The following is a 20,309-nucleotide window of genomic DNA, read 5'->3' as shown; positions in this document are numbered from 1 at the left end:
AACATGTCAGTTGACACTGGATATGTCATATTGCCAAACACCGAAGAATGGCCTGAGGGAAAAGGACCTGATGACCGGTTGATCGGCACTTATTGGAACACGAAAAGCCAAAACCTCTACCATATCAACATCACAGAGCACCCCAAGTTCCCCGACACTGTTTACCGCTTCGAATACCATTGTGGAACCATTAGTCGGAAATGCCACATCTTCCGCGCCGATAAATTCAAGTACCGCCGAAGTCAACTTGGTCGCCCAAACGAAAGCTGGAACGATGATGTTTTGCCAAAAGAGTGGCAATCGCCCGGAAACGGCGTCGAGTTCGCGTTCGGTGAATACGGGCATAACGAAATGAGAATGAGAATCACGTGGACCCCCGAACGGAAACTGAGCCATGGGCGCCGTGCGCACTCTTTTCTAAGGCAAACAGGTCCCGCGAAAGATGATGAGAAATGCTGTGACCTGGCTAAGCCAACCAGTGCGGGTACGGAAAGCTAGGAGACTGCCGCGCTGGACCACGGCTTCTTCGGGCTCTATTGGCTGAAACTTTCGACCTGCCTTCCCTCAGATCTTGACGTTTACAGACAGCCGGGAAATGGAGGCCTGAGATTTCGCGGGCGGTGGATCAGCCACCCCTGAATACGGGAAGTGTTCAACGTGACTCTACAATAGCCTCCAGTTAGGACTGCAATGTTATCATGACTTTCCAGTATCACTCACAGATTGACAGCTACGGCCCTTGAATGAAAAGGCTTGCAACGTCTAGCTCACGATACCTGACTTTGATTTTCTTATGTGTATACCAATCTCGACCAGAGGGCATTCACCACGCGAGACTATTCCCACCTCAGCCAGAGGATACATAGCTCACAGATTCGAACGAAAGATCATCTGCCCGGTGCGATCCGACTCGGCCGGGGCCACGTAGCCTGGTGGTTCAACGGGTAGAAGAAACTGGGACGCTGGTTTTTCGTAGGCATGGGGTTCAACACCCTATGACCGAGCTTTTTTATTGTCAAATATCGACCTGCTACTATTGTTGCGTGAGGTATTTATTGTAGTGGTGATGTTTTGTGGGTTTGATGTTGTGAATGAGATGCGTGTCGTGTCCCATATAGTAACCGTGATGTTTTGTTCATCAACAAGCAAGCCTCCTTCCTCGTACGCCGCCACTTCGATGCAATATTACCGCCCCAAGCTGAACCGCCCAACGTTCGTGACGCATCCGTACACCTACCTATACGTGGCGCCTGCCTACCTTATCCCACCCGCGTTCTTGCCTGCTTTGCAACGCCAAACCTCACCTTCCCGCTGGATATCATCAGACATTGAACCGCCCCCCCCGCCCCCCCCCCCCTCCTCCTACCTACACCCAGGAGCAACCCCGAGAAAACCAAAAACAAAAGCCTAGATTTCCGGTATCGTACCCGTTCCTCCCGTCCCAAGACCCAGCGCCCTTTCCACCTCCATTTGTTCCTACCCGGTAGTTCCATTCCCATTCCCTTCCGTCGCTGCTGCCGTTGACACCTCTCCATCCCTAGTCCACGTCAAATCATCCATATTCGCCAACACAGTCCACGGATCGATTCCCATACCCGGGGGAATCGAATCAAAGTTCATATTCATAAACGAAATCGGATCCGTGCTCGGGGCATACTGCAAACCCCTCGAGTCCCACGTCGTCGTTGACGTTGACGTCGAAGAGGACCCCGCAACGCCGCCGCCCAGCATCGCGTTCTGGATGCTCGTAATGTCGATAATCTCATTGACGTTCCCGCCACCGCTTCCACCGTTACTCTGCGTGGTGCTACCATCATCTGGCGAAGAGGTGCTGCCGTTCCCGAGCCCGGGCGGTGTATTGTTATTGCTACTCCCGCCCGTCGACTGTGACGGCGTGCTCTTGTTGAACACCGACGTTGGCGAAGGCTGTCCCGTCGCGGGGCTCCGGTGCGGAAGGTTTATTTGCGAAGTGGCTGCTGCTGACGATGCTGCTGGCCCAACCATGCCACTCCCTCGCAGGAGCCCCGACCCGAACCCGCCCACGCTGTCGATACCGGTTGCCACCGGCACCGGCTGGTACGCAAAGGGGCCGGCTTGCGCCGCCATGTTTGGTACGTCCGGGCTCGTTGTCGACGTCGTCGCCTCCGACGTCCGCTTCCTTTTATTCGGTCCCATGTCCCGCGTATCCATAGACGCCGATGACGACGGCGGTTTCATCCCAATAGCCTGGTCGAATTTCCCGAGCACCGGCCCGAGCATCGGGTTGGTCCCGCCCATGGAGATGGGGGTATTGCAGCCGCCGTCGTGCGACATCTTGATCGGGTAGTGCTCGTAGGCGGTACCCTTGGGATCACCGAGCGGCAGCCTGCCGGGCAAGGGCGGCTGGATCTCGGTGTGTTTCGAGATGGACGTCCGCGCGAGCAGCGGGATGTTGGACGACGTCCAGCCAAACAGGTTCTTGTAGTTTGCCAGGTTGGGTAGGTCGATGACGCCCGACAGCCCGTTGCGCTCGATATCCATAAAGATTTGCTGGAGAAAGGCCTGCGTGATGATGTGCCGCCTCCCAATCGCCTCCATGGCGTTGATGATGAATTTCAGGTTCTGCAGGTCTGCCGTCGAGAAGCCAGTGTCCAAGTTGCATTTCGCCGTGTAGACGTACACCGACGCCGCCGAGTAGAGGGACAAGGCGACCATGGGACTTTTCTGTAGCGAATGAGCGTTTGCGAAGCCGGGTTCGAGGCGGACGTGGCTTTCTCTTACATAGCCCGAGTTCATGTGGCTCGTCAACTTGATGATGCTCACCACCTCCTCCGCCGCCGTCCGCAGCCGCAGCTCCGAGGCGGCCTTGAGCTGTTCGGGAAGCTTGTTCCGCTCGATCCTGTCAATCGCGGCGTGGTGGAGGCAGATGACCGAGGCGTGGAGGTTGAGGTTCGTGTGGACGGACGTCGGGTCGCGCATGCTCTGGGGCAGGCGGAAGCGCTCCGGCAAGAACATGAAGGCGCTCGAGAGCATGTTGTCAATGTCCCTGTGCCGCTTCCAGAACTCGCCGTACTCGACGTCCGCGGGCCTGTCGTTTGGCCGCTCCCAGTGGACGTGCTTCAGGAGCATGTTGAAGATGTAGCACATGATGACGGCGCCCGCAAAGGTCGAGTACGACGCCCCTTGGAACGCTTCTGGCAGGGTTGAGGTTTCTTCTTCGCGAGCCGAGTTGAAGGCCTCTTCGGATGAAGGGAGATGTGTCGTGATCTGTCTTAGGTCAGTAACCAAAAAAAAAAAAAAAATAAGGCTCAGGCATGCAAGGATTCTTACTTCGTTGGGGTTAATGAGAGTAGGCCAGCCTGTTGCAATACTCGCGTGGCAGTCGATGCAATACGCGCCCCAGAACGCCCTCCTCCGCTCCTCAAGGTCAACCCACGACGTGGGCGGCGCAAGCGTCGGCGCCATTTCCTGCCCGTCGCCGTCGATGCGGTGAAGACCCATCATTTCCACGAGTCGTACGCACTTTGCCGAGCTCATGGCCGCCCTCGTGAAGAAGAGGGACCTCGCTTCGTCCGTCGCGATGAGAGCCCACGCTTGCGCGTGTTGTATGGTGAGAAAGTGCTCGCCGAATCCCTACGTATGAGTGTGAGCGTTAGCGAGTCCTTTCTAGAGCAGCAGGTGTGTGTGAGAGAGAGAGAGAGAGAGAGAACTCACCTTCATCTCATCCGCATCCGCGTATTGTCGAGCCCGTTTGTAGAAAATGTCGTGGTACTGGCTATACTTCTCGTGCCCATTAGAGGCCATGGACCAGACTGCATACTGCAGACACATGGGCGGGCGTTTATGAGGCGCCGAGTAGAACGCCTGGAGATATCGACCAGGGTGGATGATTGGGATGAAATGCTGTTGCCTCTCAAAGAAGCTCTTGTTCCTGCTCTCCAAGTCAGATGGGGGCCTATCGCGAAAGCAGGGGGGAGAGAGAGCGCCAGATGCCGCAACATACAGCTCCTCCATCATTTCAAAAGGGGGTAAAGCTTCCGAGAGCCCTAGTCCCATGAGTTCCCCCGAGGCGTCGGCGAAGCTGGGTGCTCCAGGTTGTGAGGGCGGGACCGTCTTGTTCATATTGGGTCCTGTGTGAAAGCCCGAGGTTCCGTCGTCAAAGGTACCATTTTGCATGGCCATGATGGTCTCAATGTCAACATGGAAGTCGTCCATGCCAATGTTGATCCGGCTATCCAGGTCACCCTCAGAGGGCAGTGCCCCATTCCCCTTGCTGGCAGCTTCTTTGAGAAGGTCCTCCACTTGCGCTGTGTCATGGTTAGTCAGAAGTCTTTTTGGCGGGAGTACATGATAACGCATTACCTAGTCTCTCCTCGAGCTCCTTGACATTCTTCCGCTTGAAGGCAGGCTTCCTTCTAGATTCCGGATACACGCATTCTCCCTTAACTTTCAGGCAACGGCTACATGCCGGCTTCACTCGATCACACTTAAGCTTTCGGGACCGGCAAGTCACACACGCCAACGGCTCCGAGGCGTTGGCGGCGGAGCCCGGGAGATCCGCTTGCACGCCGTCGTCGGTATCCATGATGAGCCGCAAAAATTTGCTTCCGGGAGGTAAGGAGAGTGCCGGAAGTGGGCCTTCCGCGGCCGGGGCCAAGATTCAAGGCAAACTCGGAGCAGACGGGAGAGTCGGACTCGGAGGGGCCTGCAGCGTGACGCAAGAGACAACAGGTACGTAATACGGGCTTTGAACGAGCACTATTGCGGCACAAAAGGCCAAAGAGTTACTGACAGTTTCTCCGTGGCCCTTTGCTGCACTATTAGAAGCAGGTCTACACCAGGCAGATACGCGCTCGAGTGCGTGTCAGCCCCAGTCTTTGCTTAGTCGGACAGTTTTTGCACCGATGTCCGATGTCCAAGATGGACCTAGCGCCTCAATCTAATTGGCTCTGGGGATTTCTATGACGAGCCGTACATGATGACTCATCAGGCTGGCCAAGAGTTGAGGAATCAACATTCTCACTGCTCAAAATTCTAGCGACCAATTGTCCACGCTTCTCGCCACGTGAGCTGCAAACTCTGTATGCCAAGCCTGTTAAACGGCGCAGAATGGATCCTAACGTTGGGATCTTCGGAGCCGTCGCCGGATACTGTCCGGTATTTTCCCGTTCTTCAGCCGATAATTTGTGGTTCTCCGCAAACTCCACGTCCAGCTGGGTTGGCCTAGACTCGGCGACCTCTTTCCGGTGATCTCATCCCACCCGGCTCCGGCTCGGCCGAGCCATCCGCTTATCCGCTGCCAAGCGGCGCAGTTTAGTGTTCTTGGCCCGGTGATCTTCGCCAGGAACGCTGAGCCGACCGCGGCACCGCGGGTCCACGGACAGCTCGGGGGGGGTGTTCAATGATCGGCGGAGGCTCATCGCCGCCTCCCCTGGATGATCTGGATCCGTCACGAAAGGCCGAAGTTAATGGCGAGCCGACAGCTAAGCTTGTCAGTGTCCCCAGAGCTAAGGTATCAGGTGAAAGTAGCCGACGAAGAAACGTCTGCGTTCTCGTTGATGACGAGTTTTTGAGTTTGCGTCGTCAAAAGGCTAAAATTCTCCGTGGCGCTCCAGGAACCAGTACCCAATGGACTGGACAGAGTTGCTGCACTCTCGGCCCTGGGTCAAGGTGTTCACCGACTGCCATCCCAATCGTGCAGTCATAGCATTCGGCCTGAGGGCGAATACAGTACGTGATTACCAGTCTCTCGCGGTCAGATGGACTGTTCTCACCTTGGTGGGACGATCACGAGTGATCACACCTGCTCTCATTCGTCACGGTTGGCGGTCTGAAACTTTGTTCCTCGAAGGATCACGGGAGATCCGGCGATATCATCGGTGAAGCGTGTCGAGGAACGGCAGTCACTGACGATGGCGCCCGCCATAAGTAAAGTGATGGCCAGACCTTCCACTACGCCTCGTACGACATTCTCCTCGTAGTCGCGAGGGTGATTTGCAACAGAATCGGGAAATTACCAGTCGAAACCGCGCCGAGAGAATTGCCACTAGTCTCACATTCCTGCCGAACTAAAACACGGGCGAGCGTGGAGGATTGACGCGCGCCGAACGCCACGGTCCACTATTCTCCCACGCTTCCAACACTGTCCCTCGGTTGAGTATGACACCGGAGTTAGTACCATTGAATGAACTTGAGAGGCCGAATATACGAGCGAGACATCCTACCCTTTGACAGCTGCACACGGCATCCCGGTCTAGCGCGTCATGGCAGAAGGCATCGTTAGACTTGGCCCCAGGGCTGATGATCGTCGTGGTCTGGATGTCAGCACAACGCCGGGTGAGGAATTGACACACGACGGCGTTTGGAGGTAGTGGTTGAACGAACGCGGCCAAGAGGTTTTGAGATTGGCTATGAACTGCCAAGGATGTCTCTTACGCAGACAGCGCTTGCCCGCCACCGCTTGGTGAGTTGGATGCTTGACTAACTCCCTGCGGGGCCGGAGCGGCCATAGATCGCGAGTCCTTCGGAAGGTGTTTTGTGTGGAACTAAGAGGATCGCTCAAGTGGCTTCTCGGGAGGCCAGTTTAGGAATACTCGGGCGAGTGACTTGATGGGAGATGAAGCCAACTAAGATTGACAAGCCGAACGGACCCGGGGATTTCGGTTTTTGGCGCTGGATTCAGGCTGATCAGGATCGACGGTGGCCCAGGCTTCATGATCTTCCCGCCGCGTGGTCAGCAGACAAGCCGTGATCTTAGTGATTCTCGAAGATTGGCGACATGGATTTGGAAACTTTGCGATGCCCTGTTACCAGGGCTGTGCGTAGGTAAATCCAGCCACCAAAAGCTCAGTATGAGGATTGCCATGATGGTGGAATGAAAGGGGCTGGAGTGGCCTCTGTTAGGTGGTTTCACCAAAAATATGCTGTTTGGCTTGCTGCCAATGAGTGGTGCCCTTCAGACTTGTCATCTGAGCGCCCTCGTGTTCTGCGCATCCTTCAAATCGGAGGAAATTCCCAACCAGTAGGAGTCGAGGAACCAAACGCAGCCGACAAGGGAACAGACAGGCAACGGGGATCGTCGGCCGTTGCGATTCAGGGTAGCCTTCGTAGAAACACTAACTTTGAGGATGAGAGACGAGCCGGCGTGGGTTAGACTGGGGAAGCATGACCGCTCGGTGCGTTGCTAGTTGAGTGGAACCAAGCGGCTGACGGGTGTAAATCGGGATAGACGTCAGAGCAAACTATGTTTTGAGGAGGGGGGCAGGGACAACTCACAACTTCTGAAGTCAGTTACGCTCCTTGGCTTCGACAGGCCAGGCCATGCTAGACTGGCTCTCTCAGCCCGCAGGGCACACTGGTCTTGAGGAGGCAAAGTGTGATAAGCGATGGGGGGCACCCACGCAGCAACGATGTGTTGGAGACTGGGAGTGAGTGCCCCAGGCTGCGTGATGTTGGGAAGAGGTCGCTCTAGGCTTACGCCTCGAGTCAAGGTCCGAGTGTGACTCCATTATCATGACTAAACATAATGCTGGTGGGGATGGTTTGGCGATGCTCTAGTGTCGAATTATGCAGCGAGAAGTCTCCAAAAGCGTGCTCTGGACGATATATGTAGTGTATTGGCAAGCTGGCAGATGGGGCGTCCAATGTCTGACTGGCACCTCACGTCAGGTCGCATTGCCCTACGTTGGCGGCAGCCGCAGCCCCAGATCTGTACATACCTTGGGTCGCCATGCGTGGCATGCGTGGATTGAGGCAGGAAACACTCGTTCTGAGGCCCTCTGTGATCCAGTGACGAGTTGGCTCTGTGAGAGCAGGTGCACGGCGCCACGTATGTATGTACCAAGTCTCCTAGAATCTGGATCATGACGCAGCAAGCAAGGAGCAGCGTCCAGCATGTACCTGGAGAAGGAGGAAGAGGAGAATAGCCTGCGCACGTACCCGCACTTGCACATACTTCATAGTATGCAGAAGTGTTTATGTGGGATACCTGACTGCTACTTACAGAGATTTTCCTTGCTTGGCTTGGCTCCTTGGGTAACTAGAGTAGGTAAGTATCTCTGGACGGACCATTGGGGCATATTCCGAGGAAGCACGGATGTCGTCGGGATGGCGGAATATGAACGAGAACGTTGCTTGAATTGTTGGTGGGATTTCTGTCTCCCACGACCAGGTATACGCAGTAGATTTTGCGTAGTACTGTATGTACGGGGTAGTATACGGCATTGTCTCCATCCTCTGCTACGGCAGGTAAACCTTGAATCGTAAAAGCCTTGTCAAGGACTCAATTGGAGAGTAGCAGGAGTGAAAACTCTTGGAACATGGGTCGGAATATCCGCAGTCCAGAAGTTGGTGGCATTCAGGCTCGATTGAACCAGGGCCATGCCAGGGCGGCTGCAAGATGGCGACCGGGGCCCGGCGATCATTCGCTGCGGATGATAGGCGGAAATCGGGGCACTGGGATTATGGCAGCCAGAACCGGATCATTCCCCACATGGCCTCCGTCCCTTCCTTCCCCTACCCTTCCGCTTGTAGCCCGGGCCAGGCAACCCTCCAGTCAGTGCTACATCGCGGATGATGATCGCGATACGGCACTGTTGGTGATGGCGATTGAGCGTCGTAAATCACTGGAGAGGAATCAATGTACCAAGCCTTGCTAATACCACGACAACCCCTTGTCTCAAGGACACCTGGACTGGCTGAATCCCGGTACTTCCATTCTCAACAGTCTCGGTATCGCCATACTGCGATATTCTTCGCACATTCCCGTCCTTATTGGTTGGTCTAACAGAGATGGAGCTGGATCAGAGCTTAGGTTGTCCAGGGGCTTACGCTATTTGAGAAAGGCACCTGCAAGACCCACCAGTGATGGCCCAGATTGGAAGTATCTTTCCGGTAAGGCCTGGAAAGGAAGGAAGGAACATGAAGCTCAAGTGGATCCCACGGGACTTCGCCAACGTCAGGTGAAGAAAGATACGTATCTTTGCTTCAGCCTACTGGTCCGGACCGCGTGACCAGGGTATACCGTGCAGGTACGTAGTGCAGAGTACGTATCTTGGGCTTAGTGTAGAATTATGGGGCACAAGCCATCTTCAATCTCCAACATGGACGTCAATCGTCCACTCACAATCTTGCATTCCCGTCCATTCTTCATCACGCTTCCTGCTCTGTTACGAAGTAGCGTATTACAGAGTGTGCGCTTCTTTGAAATCAACTTGCCACGGAAGAGAAGAAAGATACTTCACACACATCACAGAGTTACATTCTCAACAACCTCCTCCCCCGGCGAGTCATCGCTGGCATCCTCTCGTACCAGGCCTTTCCCAGCACGTCAAGGCACTTTTGGTCAATCATCGATGATGTGCGCGGCACCCACCCCTCGGCCCTCTCTGTGCCCGCTGCATGATGGCTCTGACAGGAGACACCTCGTTCCCGAACCGGCCCAGTACTTTGCTACGTTTCCGAAAACAAAGGGGGGCCGAAGAAATTCAAATCATCAAGTGGTACCTGCTCAAGCCTCAAGGGATTCAATACCCTGACACGTCTTGGCCTACGGATACCTACACAGGAGAAGCATTCCTGGAGAACCCCAGCAGAAGTATTCGAAACATGGGGGCGGCGACTGTGCTCGACTACATGTCGCTGCAGAACTTCTCAAAGTGCCAACATGGGCGCGGCTATCCGCTAAGCCATCCCCAAGAGGCAAACCGACTTCATGGAACACCTTGAATCCGTCAAAGGAACGCCCTGAGACAAAGACGCTCTCCTTCAAGCTTCTACCCTTTCCAGATGCGCCCCATCGGCCTTGCCATGCGAGCCTGGCCGACCAACAGACAAGCCACAAACGCCAAAGAGCGAGCAGAGCACGAAACTAACGCTCCTGGCGCCACAGTCTATCGACCCTTGAATGCCCTCGAAACACTCCCGACATCCGCACCATGGACCCTCTCGAATGAGTCTCGATACCCTCCCGCCAATGCCAAACAGCCACAGCCATTCGCCTTGACATGTATCGAACACAATCCTGCACCAAGACGAGCTTCGACTCCAAGTTCCATCTAATTATTGGCCTGCAAATTGTACACTACGCCATGAGATTGCATGCTCACGACGCCCATTCGCATAGCCCGATCTGCTATCCTGGAAACGGAATTGCTTTCTTCGACAAGCATCACGACATGGCATACCCTACGCATACATGATACATCCGGCCGCTATGGCTTGTCTTCATTCCAATTCCTCGTCATCGCGCGAATCCCTGTGTTCGTTCTAGGTATGTATCTGTACGATACTGTGGTACCGTAGTCATCGTTGTCCAATGTAGATCCGCTGATCTCCGAGGACCCGCTACAGATTGTAGACCCGCCCGCCATTCTCCATCGCGCCAACTTCGTTTGAACCTCTCCTTACCATGCTCCCCAGTCTACCGCGGCCATGCCCTCTAATGCTGCGTCTCAAGTGGCGATGCGGCATGTTACCATCCATCCAGGGCTTCTAAGTTCTCGCACATCTCCATAGGCATCACGCTTCGACTCCGCAGCGCAAGGTCGTTTTCATCTAACGCCTCCCAGCTCCGCCAAAAAGTGCCGAGCAAACGAAAGAGTCACACACCCTTGGATGATGGATCTATGCCATCCCATCCCAATATCTTTCTGCCTTCCTATTCTATGCTGCAGTAACAGGCCCTACGACACTAGCCATGCTGGCATGGCACGCCCACTTTGGGCGCTTTCCCACCCTCACGCTCATTAACGGGCTGAGCTTGGCCTCATTGCTGACATCCATGATAGCTTCCTGCCGCCTCAAGCTCTTTTAACATTGTAACAAGCAACAGCTGTACCAAAGGTGAAGTTTGACTCGCCAACCTTCCACCCCAAGTCTCATGTCCCGTGCCTGAGGGTGGGCAACTGACATCCCTTCTGAGCGCCGGCCGTTCTTGGCCCGGCTTGAAGCAACCGGACGTGCGAGCCCTGTTCCCTGTCGACGGCGGCCTTTCCTGGGTCTCGTCTTGTGTTGTGCTGCAGTCTACACGTTGTGAACCTGCACACCCTCCCCCCCTCTTCGTCCAGTGGCCGTTGCGACTGGCTGTCATCTCACACAAAGCTACGACGCTTGTGCATGGGACGCGAGGCCCAGTGACATCGCAACCACGACGAGTCTCGCTTCCCACTCTGGTTCGCCCTCATCCAACCTTTGGACACCTGCCGCACCTTGCATCGGGCCCAGTCACTTGTCAGGATATTGCCGTAGCACACTGGCAGATGTTAATCTGACTTTCGGCATGGCCTAACTCCCTAAGAGCATCAATGTGAGAGAGAGGGGAAATGGTGCGGAAACGTTTTGAAAGCCTCCCTCCCCTTGGTGGGTTAGCTGTCGAAGCTCATGGCGTGGTGGTGGTTGTTGCCATGTACCTATCAAACTTTACCCCCCCTTGGAAGGACTGACTTGCTTCCCCCTTCATGTCAACGTCTCAGCAAGACCAAGGTTACTTCATCGGATGACCATGCTAATGGCTCCGACCAGTTCTATTACCCCCCCCATCCAGCTGTCTTGGGTTCTTCTGTCACGTCCAGTCAAGGGGGCTTCGAGGAGGTATCCTGACACCGGCAGTCGATCACTTTCCAGCCTTGACACGGGCTCTTTGGACCAGCGATCCATGTCCGTATCTACCTTTCATTATGGTTCTTTGCTTTTTTTTTTTTTTTTTTTTGCCCCGGGAATTAATTGAAGGTTTGCGTCTGCCAAGATGTGAGAGACAGAGACAGGAAAAGGAGGTTTATCTCGACCACCACCTAAAAGTAATTGGCAAGGCCCCGACAATCCACGGGTCATGCATTGCAGCTTGCATGTAGCAGCAAGTCTGAGGACAAGTCAGGAGGAGCAAGGTTAGACACCCGCATGGCATGAGGGTGGGAAAGAACTGCAAGGCATCATCAAGTGAGTGGCATGCCAATGTTCCGCCCGTCATCAAAAGTACACTGGGGTTCTCGTGCAAGTACCTAGCTTACATTGAGGGTCCCTCCGAGGGTGGGCAGAAAAAGAGGGGAAAAAAAAGAAAACCAGACACAATGAAAGGGCGGGATAGACCAGTGCTGTACGTTACGCAGGGACTAGAGGAGGGTAGGTAGGTAGGTAGTCGAGGAGATCTGCAGCTCCCATTATCGAGATCGGGAGGCGTTGGCCATTGCCCGGATATGCAACCCACGAGAGGTGGTGTCCATCCCACCTGTGCAAAGAGGTTGCGCCGTTGGCGTGCGTCTGCGTGGCCAACAGCTCGCCGACGTTCCCATGAGGCCCGTAAGGAACATAGAGCGAGGACGGCGAGGCCTGCCACCGAGGAGGAAGGGTCGCACTCCAAGCTTCCCAGGTGTGCCTCTGTGACGGCGGCGGGCCATGAGTGAACTAAGGTAGGGGACGTGTCTAGTTCCTGTGGAGTAAGGCATCCTACCGGATATTGTGGTGTGAATGTGTGTGTGTGAGTATGAGTGTGGTGAGTGTAAGGCCGGCCAAGGGGGAGGTTAAAACATTTAGCCCACTCCGCCTTTTCGTCGTTTGCTCCATTTTGTCAATATCATTGTGGTGTTGGGGATCCGGAGAGTGCGGCTGGCCTCGTTTTTTTTCTTCATGAACGATTACGCCACAGGATCCGTACTTTGGTTGGGCTGCAGGTACCTGAACCTACCTCACTCTCCTGGCTTCTTCTTTTCTCGTATTCTCATTTTTCCGCGTTGTCCCGTGATTACCTTGAGAAAGGGCGGGAGGGACCCCCCAAATCCGTCCGCGCCTGCAGCGCTCTTTGTGAAACCCACCGAAGAAAGAAGAAAACATGCCTGGCCTGATTTTTGGTCCCCTATCTCGTACAAGCACGCCAGGGAAAATACAAGAAGGCTATCCATTTTACATTTCGGAACCCAGCGAATCAGCTGTTCGCCCTGGAACATGAAGCGTTAGTCTTGTTTTCGCCTTGTAGAGAGGTCCTGAGAGAGCAGCAGGAGAGAGTGCGCAGTGTGTGAGAGGTTTCACGACGCCACACATTTACTAAACGCTGGACACGCCATGTACAACATAACTTTACATGTACACACACAGAAAAACACTGACCACACATCACCTCACATTAGAGCATACAGTAGCTCCGCCGTTCTTTCCCAGCCCTTTTTCAATCTTTTCTTCAATGTACCCCTTTTTCACTGCCCACATGAACTATCTAATGTGATGCATGTGTCTTTTGCAGAAGTCTCGAACCTTCTCCACACAAACCATTTACTACGGGAGAGGCGGACTTGTTGTCACAACGAAATGGCGGGAAAAATCAAGGGGGGCCCAACAACGAACTACACTACACCAGACTAGCAAATTAGCAAAGCAGACATTAATTAGCCCGGCACCAAGAAAGCACCAGGAGGCTCTATGATGGAACTAAGACGAAAGATGGTGGTCGTCGTTGAAGAATCGCGGTCAGCTTAACAATTTATTTAACACCAAGAGGGCGGCCGCTCTCTATCAATCTCAGCGGGTTGTGTCAACACGCGCGTGTGTTTACACAGTCCTGTCATGTCTCCATCCCGCCTTTTCGTGATGGGCACTTTTCAACAACCATCAACCCCCCCTCGAAAAAAGGCCCGCTCGCTGCAGAATCCGCGTGTAATGACGGAGCAACCGGAGGAAAAAAAAAGAGGCATAGCGGCGGTGACGGCGGGAAAGACAAGACACACAGAGACTGAGAGTGAGGAGGAGGCGACTGCAGTAGTCACCCCTTTCACCTTGACCGTAAGTCTCTCGCGAGAAACATTCACCCGCCGCGCACAGAATCACGATATCGACGACATCTTGGTCCAACGGCAACGGCAAAGAGGCGGGAAACGGGTAGTTTGAAGGGGGCAGAGCGGTAACGGACGGGCCTTTTCCGATGGGCGGGACTAAGAGCTCGCCCAGGATCTTGGGTCCCCTCCTCACACGCCTCTGGTCTACCTACTCACTCACACACACACACACACGGTATCTATGTTCACGTAATTACGAAGCCGTCGTAGTCTCGCCTTTCTTCTTCAACAACACGCACGGGTGAACGCAAATGCACAGCGATACGCAAGACGCACTACGCACACACACGCAGCAGCCCTTGAGCCTTTTCGCCTTACCAACCCGCACCACATTTCACCGTGCTCATCACCTTGCCTTAGTGACAGTCAAGCGGGCTGGAAGGGCTGGAAGGGATCATGGAGTGGGAAAAACTTACCCACTCCTTCCGTGTGACGTTGTTCGGAATACCACGGCATATAGCCCATCCCCTCGTAAGGTAAAGGGGGTGTGTGGGAGTTGCAATGGGGGTTTGGTTTGGTTTTTGACTTGTCATCCAGGAACTGGGAAACCACACAGACCTTTCATGTTTCTTGTTGCCGAATTGCTCGAACACAGACACACCTGCACATCTGCACATACACATACGTACCTCTCAGCCCAACCTCTTGAATTCTGTTTATGTGGTAAAGGGTGCTGTGTGATTGTGTGATTATGTTTGTTGTGTCCGATTGGATATGCGTGAGAAATGTAAACATTGCGCTTGGATTCTTCACTATCTTCTACTTCGTTCAGCTGAAGCTGGTGAAGATGGTTAACGAAGAGGCCCGTGGACTTGGCGAGTCTCTAACGACTTGTTTGTTTGTTTTGAAAAAAAAAATTTAAAAATTCATAGAGGGTGCAAAGGAGGGAACATGTTTGTCTGTCACTCACTGTCAAACACACACCCCCTTTACTCTGAGGCAGGGCTGTCTTGCTTTCCCGTGGTGCCGGGCTGTTGGGTTCACCAGGTGAACTATGCAGAATACCGACACATTCTCTCTCTATCCACTGACGTTGAGCACATTGAAAGATTCAGATGTAGACCAGTTTTCTCAGTAAATGGAATCTTGAATGTTTTGTACTATGTACAAGAGAATGACATCTTTCTGGTGTAGCTCGTAGAGAGTTAAAATAAACAGAATTTGTTACAATGATATCGTTCTACGTATCCTGTGATGAAGAGAAGCAAGCCTCTGGTTTGGCTGTGGTTGAGGAAGAGAAAATAAAATGTTGACCCCCCCTTTGCCCAACCCATGAAACACCTTCCACCCCCCATTGTGAAAAAAATAAACAGTTGTCCAAAAAGAAAAACCCTTGTTATGCATATTTGTCTGTCCGACCAAGCCCATCCAGTTTCCTGCCTGTCCCCCTTCCAATTCCCTCCCCCAAGTTGTCCCATTTGTGTGTATGTGTGTGTGTGTGTGTGTGTGTGTGTGTGTGTGATGTAAAACCCCAGTCGCCTTTTCTTGTGTTGGTGTAAGAATACATTATCCCCATAGATACAGTCGACGTAGAAAAGGGTGCTTTCCAGGAGGAGGGGACTTGATCTCATCAACTCCTGGTGGTATTGTTTTTTATACAAAAGCTCATGAATATTAGAAATTTGCCCCTGATTTTGCCGAATTTTGTGATTGTTGGGTCTTTGGCGGTCGTGGTCCGTCGTTAATGATGATAAGATAAAATAGAAGCGCGCGTCTGGTATAGTGATAAAGAATTCTTGTGTCGCAGGAGGTCGCCCTTTGTTTTGGGCGTTTGTAATTTTTTTTTTCTTTGTCTCGGATGATTCAAGAGGCGCTATCTTCTAGATGCTCCCCCTCTTGATGTGGGCAGTGCGCCGTTGCTTCAGGTCGAGGTCCTCATCAAAGGCCTCGCCATCGCTGAGGGGAACGCTGGAGCGCTTGCCGTCGTCGTACTCGCTGCGCTCTGTCGACGGGAGGATCTTGCTCTCGCCGCTGCGGCTGGACATGGCGTCGGACTCAGCACGGGCGTTGCTGATCATGGTGGGAAGCTGACGGCGCCGCGCGTTGATGAACCAGTTGGAGATCTGGTCTAGAGGCAAAAAGATTAGCGTTTTTGGTCCCACACCTAACGGGTTCTGAAAGTGTAAACTTACTCATCTGCAGACCGGTCTGACGCATGAGCTCCTGCTTCTCGTCCTCCGTGGGGTAGGGGTGGTGCAGGTGAGCGACGAACCATGCACGCAGCTTGTCAGTCGTCTCCTTTGGCAGGTTGCCACGGCGCTTGCGTTGCTTGCTGTCACCGTGCATTCCCATGCCTCCAAGCTCTCCGATGCGCATGAACTCAGGGTAGTGACCGTATCCGGCGGCTGAGAATGGCGTGCGGTCGAAGGGGTGAATGGAACCGAGGGAAAGAGACTGGACTCGGCTGGGGTGGTGGTATCCGTAGGCGTATCCACTGGGGCGGTATGAAGGAGCGGCCTCCATCATGGGTCCTGAAGACATGGCCATGGAAGGGCGGATGGGCTGGAACTCGTCTTGGGAGTGGCCGCGAACGCGTTGCATGGGGATCGATTCCCGATCGAAGTTCATGGGCGGGAGGCTGGGAAGTGTTGGGCGGGACTCGAGACGCTCGTTGACCTCCATGGCGGGGGATCTCATGGAAGGCATGCCTGATGAAGACATGTAGGGGCTCGTCCTTGCAGATCCAGTCCAGCTCTCAGTGGCAGCGCGGGAAGGGACTGGCGGGGAAATCTGGCGTTGAGGAATGCGGGCAGGAGACTCGTACAGTCTAGGGACACGGCTGACTCTCTCGCTCTCTTGCTCCTCGTCGATTGAGAGCCTCCTCCTCTTGTTCGAGTTTGGCGAGTGAACGTACTCGGGAGGCGTCATGACACCGGCATATCCTACTGTTGGCGAGGTGTTGGAAGAGGTGGTTCTGGTGGTTGATGCCTCCTGGGGTTGCAGGCGAAGGTGGAGTTCTGGGATGGCCTGTATACTTTGTTAGTTGATTGTTCAAGGGCCTCTCTGTAGGCTGCGAGTATCGTCATACCTGACGAATTGATGGCAAGGCGATTCTCTCGGGCTCAGTACGAGGGCGCGAGGAGTAGTCTGAGGAAGACCTGCCGCCATCCCAGGGGTAGTTCTTGAATGCTGAATGGGGGGACGGAGCAGCCATGGCGAGCATAGACATCTTGTGCTGTTCTCTTTGAGAATGAAAGGCTTTTAGACACGAGCGTTGCGGACGAGACACTTTGGGTGCTCGATCCTGTGGGTTAAAAAGAAGATTGGCGGACTCGAATGATGAAGCCGCACGGCGGTTTTAAGGACTGCTGCTGATCAGCCCAGGTTCTTATGTGGAGAAGGTGAATGCGAGTAAGCTGTACCTAATACGGCCCAGCCAGGAAAGTTCGTTTTTTTGTGGAAGTGGCACGTCGGAGAACGATTGCTTGTTGTTTTTTGCTTGATGAAGCTTGTTCGGCGGCGAGGTCGAATGGTAGTAGTAGTAATGGATTGGTATTGCTCGTCAACTACAGACAGAGGCGTGAAGAAGTAGAAGCAATAAAAAGGATGCTGATGTGATGGTCAAGTGGTCCCAGCCGTGAATCAACAAGCAGCTCGAATGGGATGATGGTCGGTGATGCTGGAGGTAGATGTAAGGTGGGATGGCAGTCCTTTTGTATATCTTGGAGCTTTGGGAAGAGGTCTTGTGCAGGTAGATTAACGGGCAGTGGTGCACAGATGTGGTGCCAAAATAGGAAATGGGAGAGAAGTGTCGAGGAGGAGGAGGACCCGGCGACGGGCCAAATTGGACAAATTAAGACGGTGATTTGAGCACACTGAAACTGACACGAACCAGCCTCAGACGAAAGAGCCCCCAACTAGTAGGTTCTTGTGAATCGGACCGTGGAGACTTGACTGGGAGTAGTAGAGTGTATGGTAAGGTATCCGTAGTGTAGTGTAGAGCAAGTGAACTGGACTGGAGGAAGAAGAAGCGCACAGCCCACGGATGCTTAATGCCTTGCTATGTATCTGGGAACGAGGCCTTTGCTGATGTGGGGGAGGGAGGATGGTTTTGACGGAACAGACTAAACCTGAACTAGCCCAGAGCTGCGAGGCATGGGCATGGGTGGCATGGCAAGAGGACGATCAGGGTACAAGCAGGCCGTCGATGAGGAACAAGAAGGAGGATGGGATTGCCCATCTCGACCAGGGTCAAAGGACCACACCGTCCGTACCCACACCCAGTCAGGGCCTGGTCCTAGGATTGCTTCGGTGGCGTTCCCTTTGGCGGGCAACGGACTGATTATGCTAGCTCGAGGTCGTACTTGAGGATGTGCCAGCAGAACGACATGGATAGGGGTCTGAACGAAAAGAAAGTGACCAGGATACGTCTTGGTCTGGTGGAAGAGTGGAAGAGATGGGAGAAGCACTAGCCTGCTCGAACAGTGACACGAAAAGAGCCACTAGGGAAGCCGTCGCGTCTGTGGGCAGGGGTCTACTTGTGCTCCCTGGCTGCTCGTGGCTCCCACCCGGGGCCAGGACGGTTGTGATGTAGATGAAATTGCCCGAAGGGGGGGCGCGCGCGGCGGCGGCGGATTATGGATATCGAGATACCTACCACTGTACTCAATGGTGCATTACTCCAACGACTTGACTACCTACGGATACACTATTCAACGTGCCATCACATATGCAACTGGTGTCAAGTTACCTCACCCTCCCAGCCAAGCCCCTTCATTGTCGCTTGTAACGCTCTGGCCGCGCTGGGGTCCTATGACGGATTAAATGTGAACAAGACATCCGTAGGCAGTCAAGTAGTATGCCATGCGAATAAAACAGAGATATGCACAAATGAAATAAAAAATAAAAGTCACCATCAACCAGACCGGGGGCTGGCACTGGTGGCCTGGTTCCTACTCTGGTACGTAACAGTCTCTGACCCGGCTGGCCGTCATTTCCCGATCGGAGCAGGTTGAGCGAGGGAACATGGTAAACCGGAGATGGGTTCAGTATACGACGGATTCTGTCCAATATTGACGTGAATGAGTGTCCATAGCATTGCCGAAAGAAAGATGAAGTCTAACGAAAGCGATAAAGGGCGAGCAGTGAAAGCCCTTGTCGGCTCCATCCACCACCCTCGAACCTTGAATATGAAGGTCCCCGGAGGTCGTGAACGGCAATGCTGCGATCGCCCCCAAGAAATTGTCTGTTGTTCAAGATGGCGTTCTCGACCCGCCGAACAACTGCCGTCTGAGCTCAGCAGTCCAAAATAGAAGACAGCGGGGGTCCTGAATTTTCCTGAACCTCTTGCTGGCTGGATCAGCTTCCATTGTCCGTGAGCAATCGGCTCTGGAAGACTGGTCACCGTAGCCATAGAAAAGGTCTAGCAACTCTCGAGCTCTCGAATCTCTCGATTTAGCATCTTGTTGTTGACGGGCGAAATCCATCGCTCGTGCTCGCCCCTTCGCTCCCGGGGAGGCGCCGTTGATTCTGCAAATACAAGCAGCTTTCTTTTTTGTGCACATGGTCAGGGAGTGAGACAGCTCTCAGTACTGTTAGGCATATGTCCAACATGTCATGACTTGGAGACATCTTGACAGGAAAGGGAACTCCCGTCAAGAAAGCGAGTGGTGGTGTGTCACAAAGCTGCAATGGGCGCATGGTTCTGCAACTGCTTGTTGAAGTTCCGGTTCGAGCTCGTATGCCAATGTGCGCGTGTGTGCATGTCTGGTGTCAAATGTGTGGTGTGTCTGACGAGTGTGCCTGCGGATGAGGTGAATGGATGGACAGACGATGTTTTCTTGGAGGGGGGTAGGGCCAGGAGAGCAGCAGCCAGGGGAGCCTTGACGTGATGGCGCTCCCCTGCTTGTCTTTTCTCGATCCCGTCCACGCCCCCCCCCCCCTTCCCCCAAAATTCCTGTCCAACAGCCATCCTAAACAATAGGGCGGGTCCGGAAGTCTCCTGGATGGGAGGAAAGGCAAGCAAAGGTTGAGTTGTGCGCTAGAGCGGCTATGCCATCCGCCGCTGACACGCCCACCCCTTTCAGCCCAATCCTAACGCTATTCAGGTATCGCATTCTTGTGCGAGTCCTGAATAAGGTCCGCGAGCGTCGCAGGCTCAAGTATTTGACATAGCCGCGCGAGTCTGTCGACGAGTGAGAGGGCAGGGAACACGATTCAAACGTCCATCCCAAGCTTTTCCAAGCTTTGGGTTGAAGAAACCAAGCCGATGAACTCTGTTGTTGTTTTTCCCTCTTACTTTGACTCTCCAAGCCACCCGTCAGTCGCCCGGTCGCAGCTGACGTCTGTGACGTGCCCCAAACTTCCCTCGTGGGTGTGGGTGTTCTTGGGTTCAACCAGTCGCTGAGCTTCCAACTCGGCTTGATGCCTCGTCCGCAACATTCGATGATGGTTGCTGTGCTTGTCAACAGAAGTCTGGCACATTGACCCAAGGACAACCAGTGTAGACTGAAACGACATTCATCATAGGCTGCTTTTCTTCCGTCCGAGTGTTTTGGAACAGTTGCGTGC

At 53.8% G+C, this 20,309-nt stretch overlaps 2 protein-coding genes across 2 annotated transcripts; both read right to left on the bottom strand.

Moving 5' to 3' along the window:
• Positions 1-1,358: 1,358 nt before the first annotated feature.
• Positions 1,359-4,829, bottom strand: BDP81DRAFT_222423 (uncharacterized protein). Its single transcript, XM_060582813.1, has 6 exons — positions 4,342-4,829; positions 3,983-4,286; positions 3,694-3,910; positions 3,310-3,612; positions 2,761-3,246; positions 1,359-2,703 (listed from the first exon to the last, which is right to left on the bottom strand). Exons 1-6 carry the CDS (start codon positions 4,562-4,564, stop codon positions 1,477-1,479), a joined length of 2,760 nt encoding a protein of 919 aa, XP_060445933.1. The 5' UTR covers positions 4,565-4,829; the 3' UTR covers positions 1,359-1,476.
• Positions 4,830-15,619: 10,790 nt separating this feature from the next.
• BDP81DRAFT_449372 (homeobox domain-containing protein) lies at positions 15,620-16,968 on the bottom strand (the record flags this gene model as incomplete). The annotated part of the gene is made up of 3 exons (XM_060592397.1): positions 15,620-15,867; positions 15,932-16,766; positions 16,828-16,968. The coding sequence occupies 3 exons, from the start codon at positions 16,966-16,968 to the stop codon at positions 15,620-15,622; spliced, it is 1,224 nt and encodes a 407-aa protein (XP_060445932.1).
• Between the last annotated feature and the right edge of the window lie 3,341 nt (positions 16,969-20,309).

The sequence above is a fragment of the Colletotrichum phormii genome, assembly GCF_030913505.1.
Source record: "Colletotrichum phormii strain CBS 102054 chromosome Unknown BDP81scaffold_9, whole genome shotgun sequence".
NCBI classification, from domain to species: Eukaryota; Fungi; Ascomycota; class Sordariomycetes; order Glomerellales; family Glomerellaceae; genus Colletotrichum; species Colletotrichum phormii.
Note: the sequence above shows the minus strand (reverse complement) of the source record. Positions and strands in the feature narration are given on the sequence as shown.

Excerpts from the sequence above, each read along its gene's own strand:
- BDP81DRAFT_222423 (XM_060582813.1), bottom strand. The coding sequence starts at position 4,564 with ATGGATACCGACGACGGCGTGCAAGCGGATCTCCCGGGCTCCGCCGCC. Across the intron at positions 3,247-3,309 it reads CTCTCATTAACCCCAACGAA|ATCACGACACATCTCCCTTC; the intron begins GTAAGAATCCTT and ends GACCTAAGACAG. Across the intron at positions 2,704-2,760 it reads GCCACATGAACTCGGGCTAT|AAAAGTCCCATGGTCGCCTT; the intron begins GTAAGAGAAAGC and ends CATTCGCTACAG.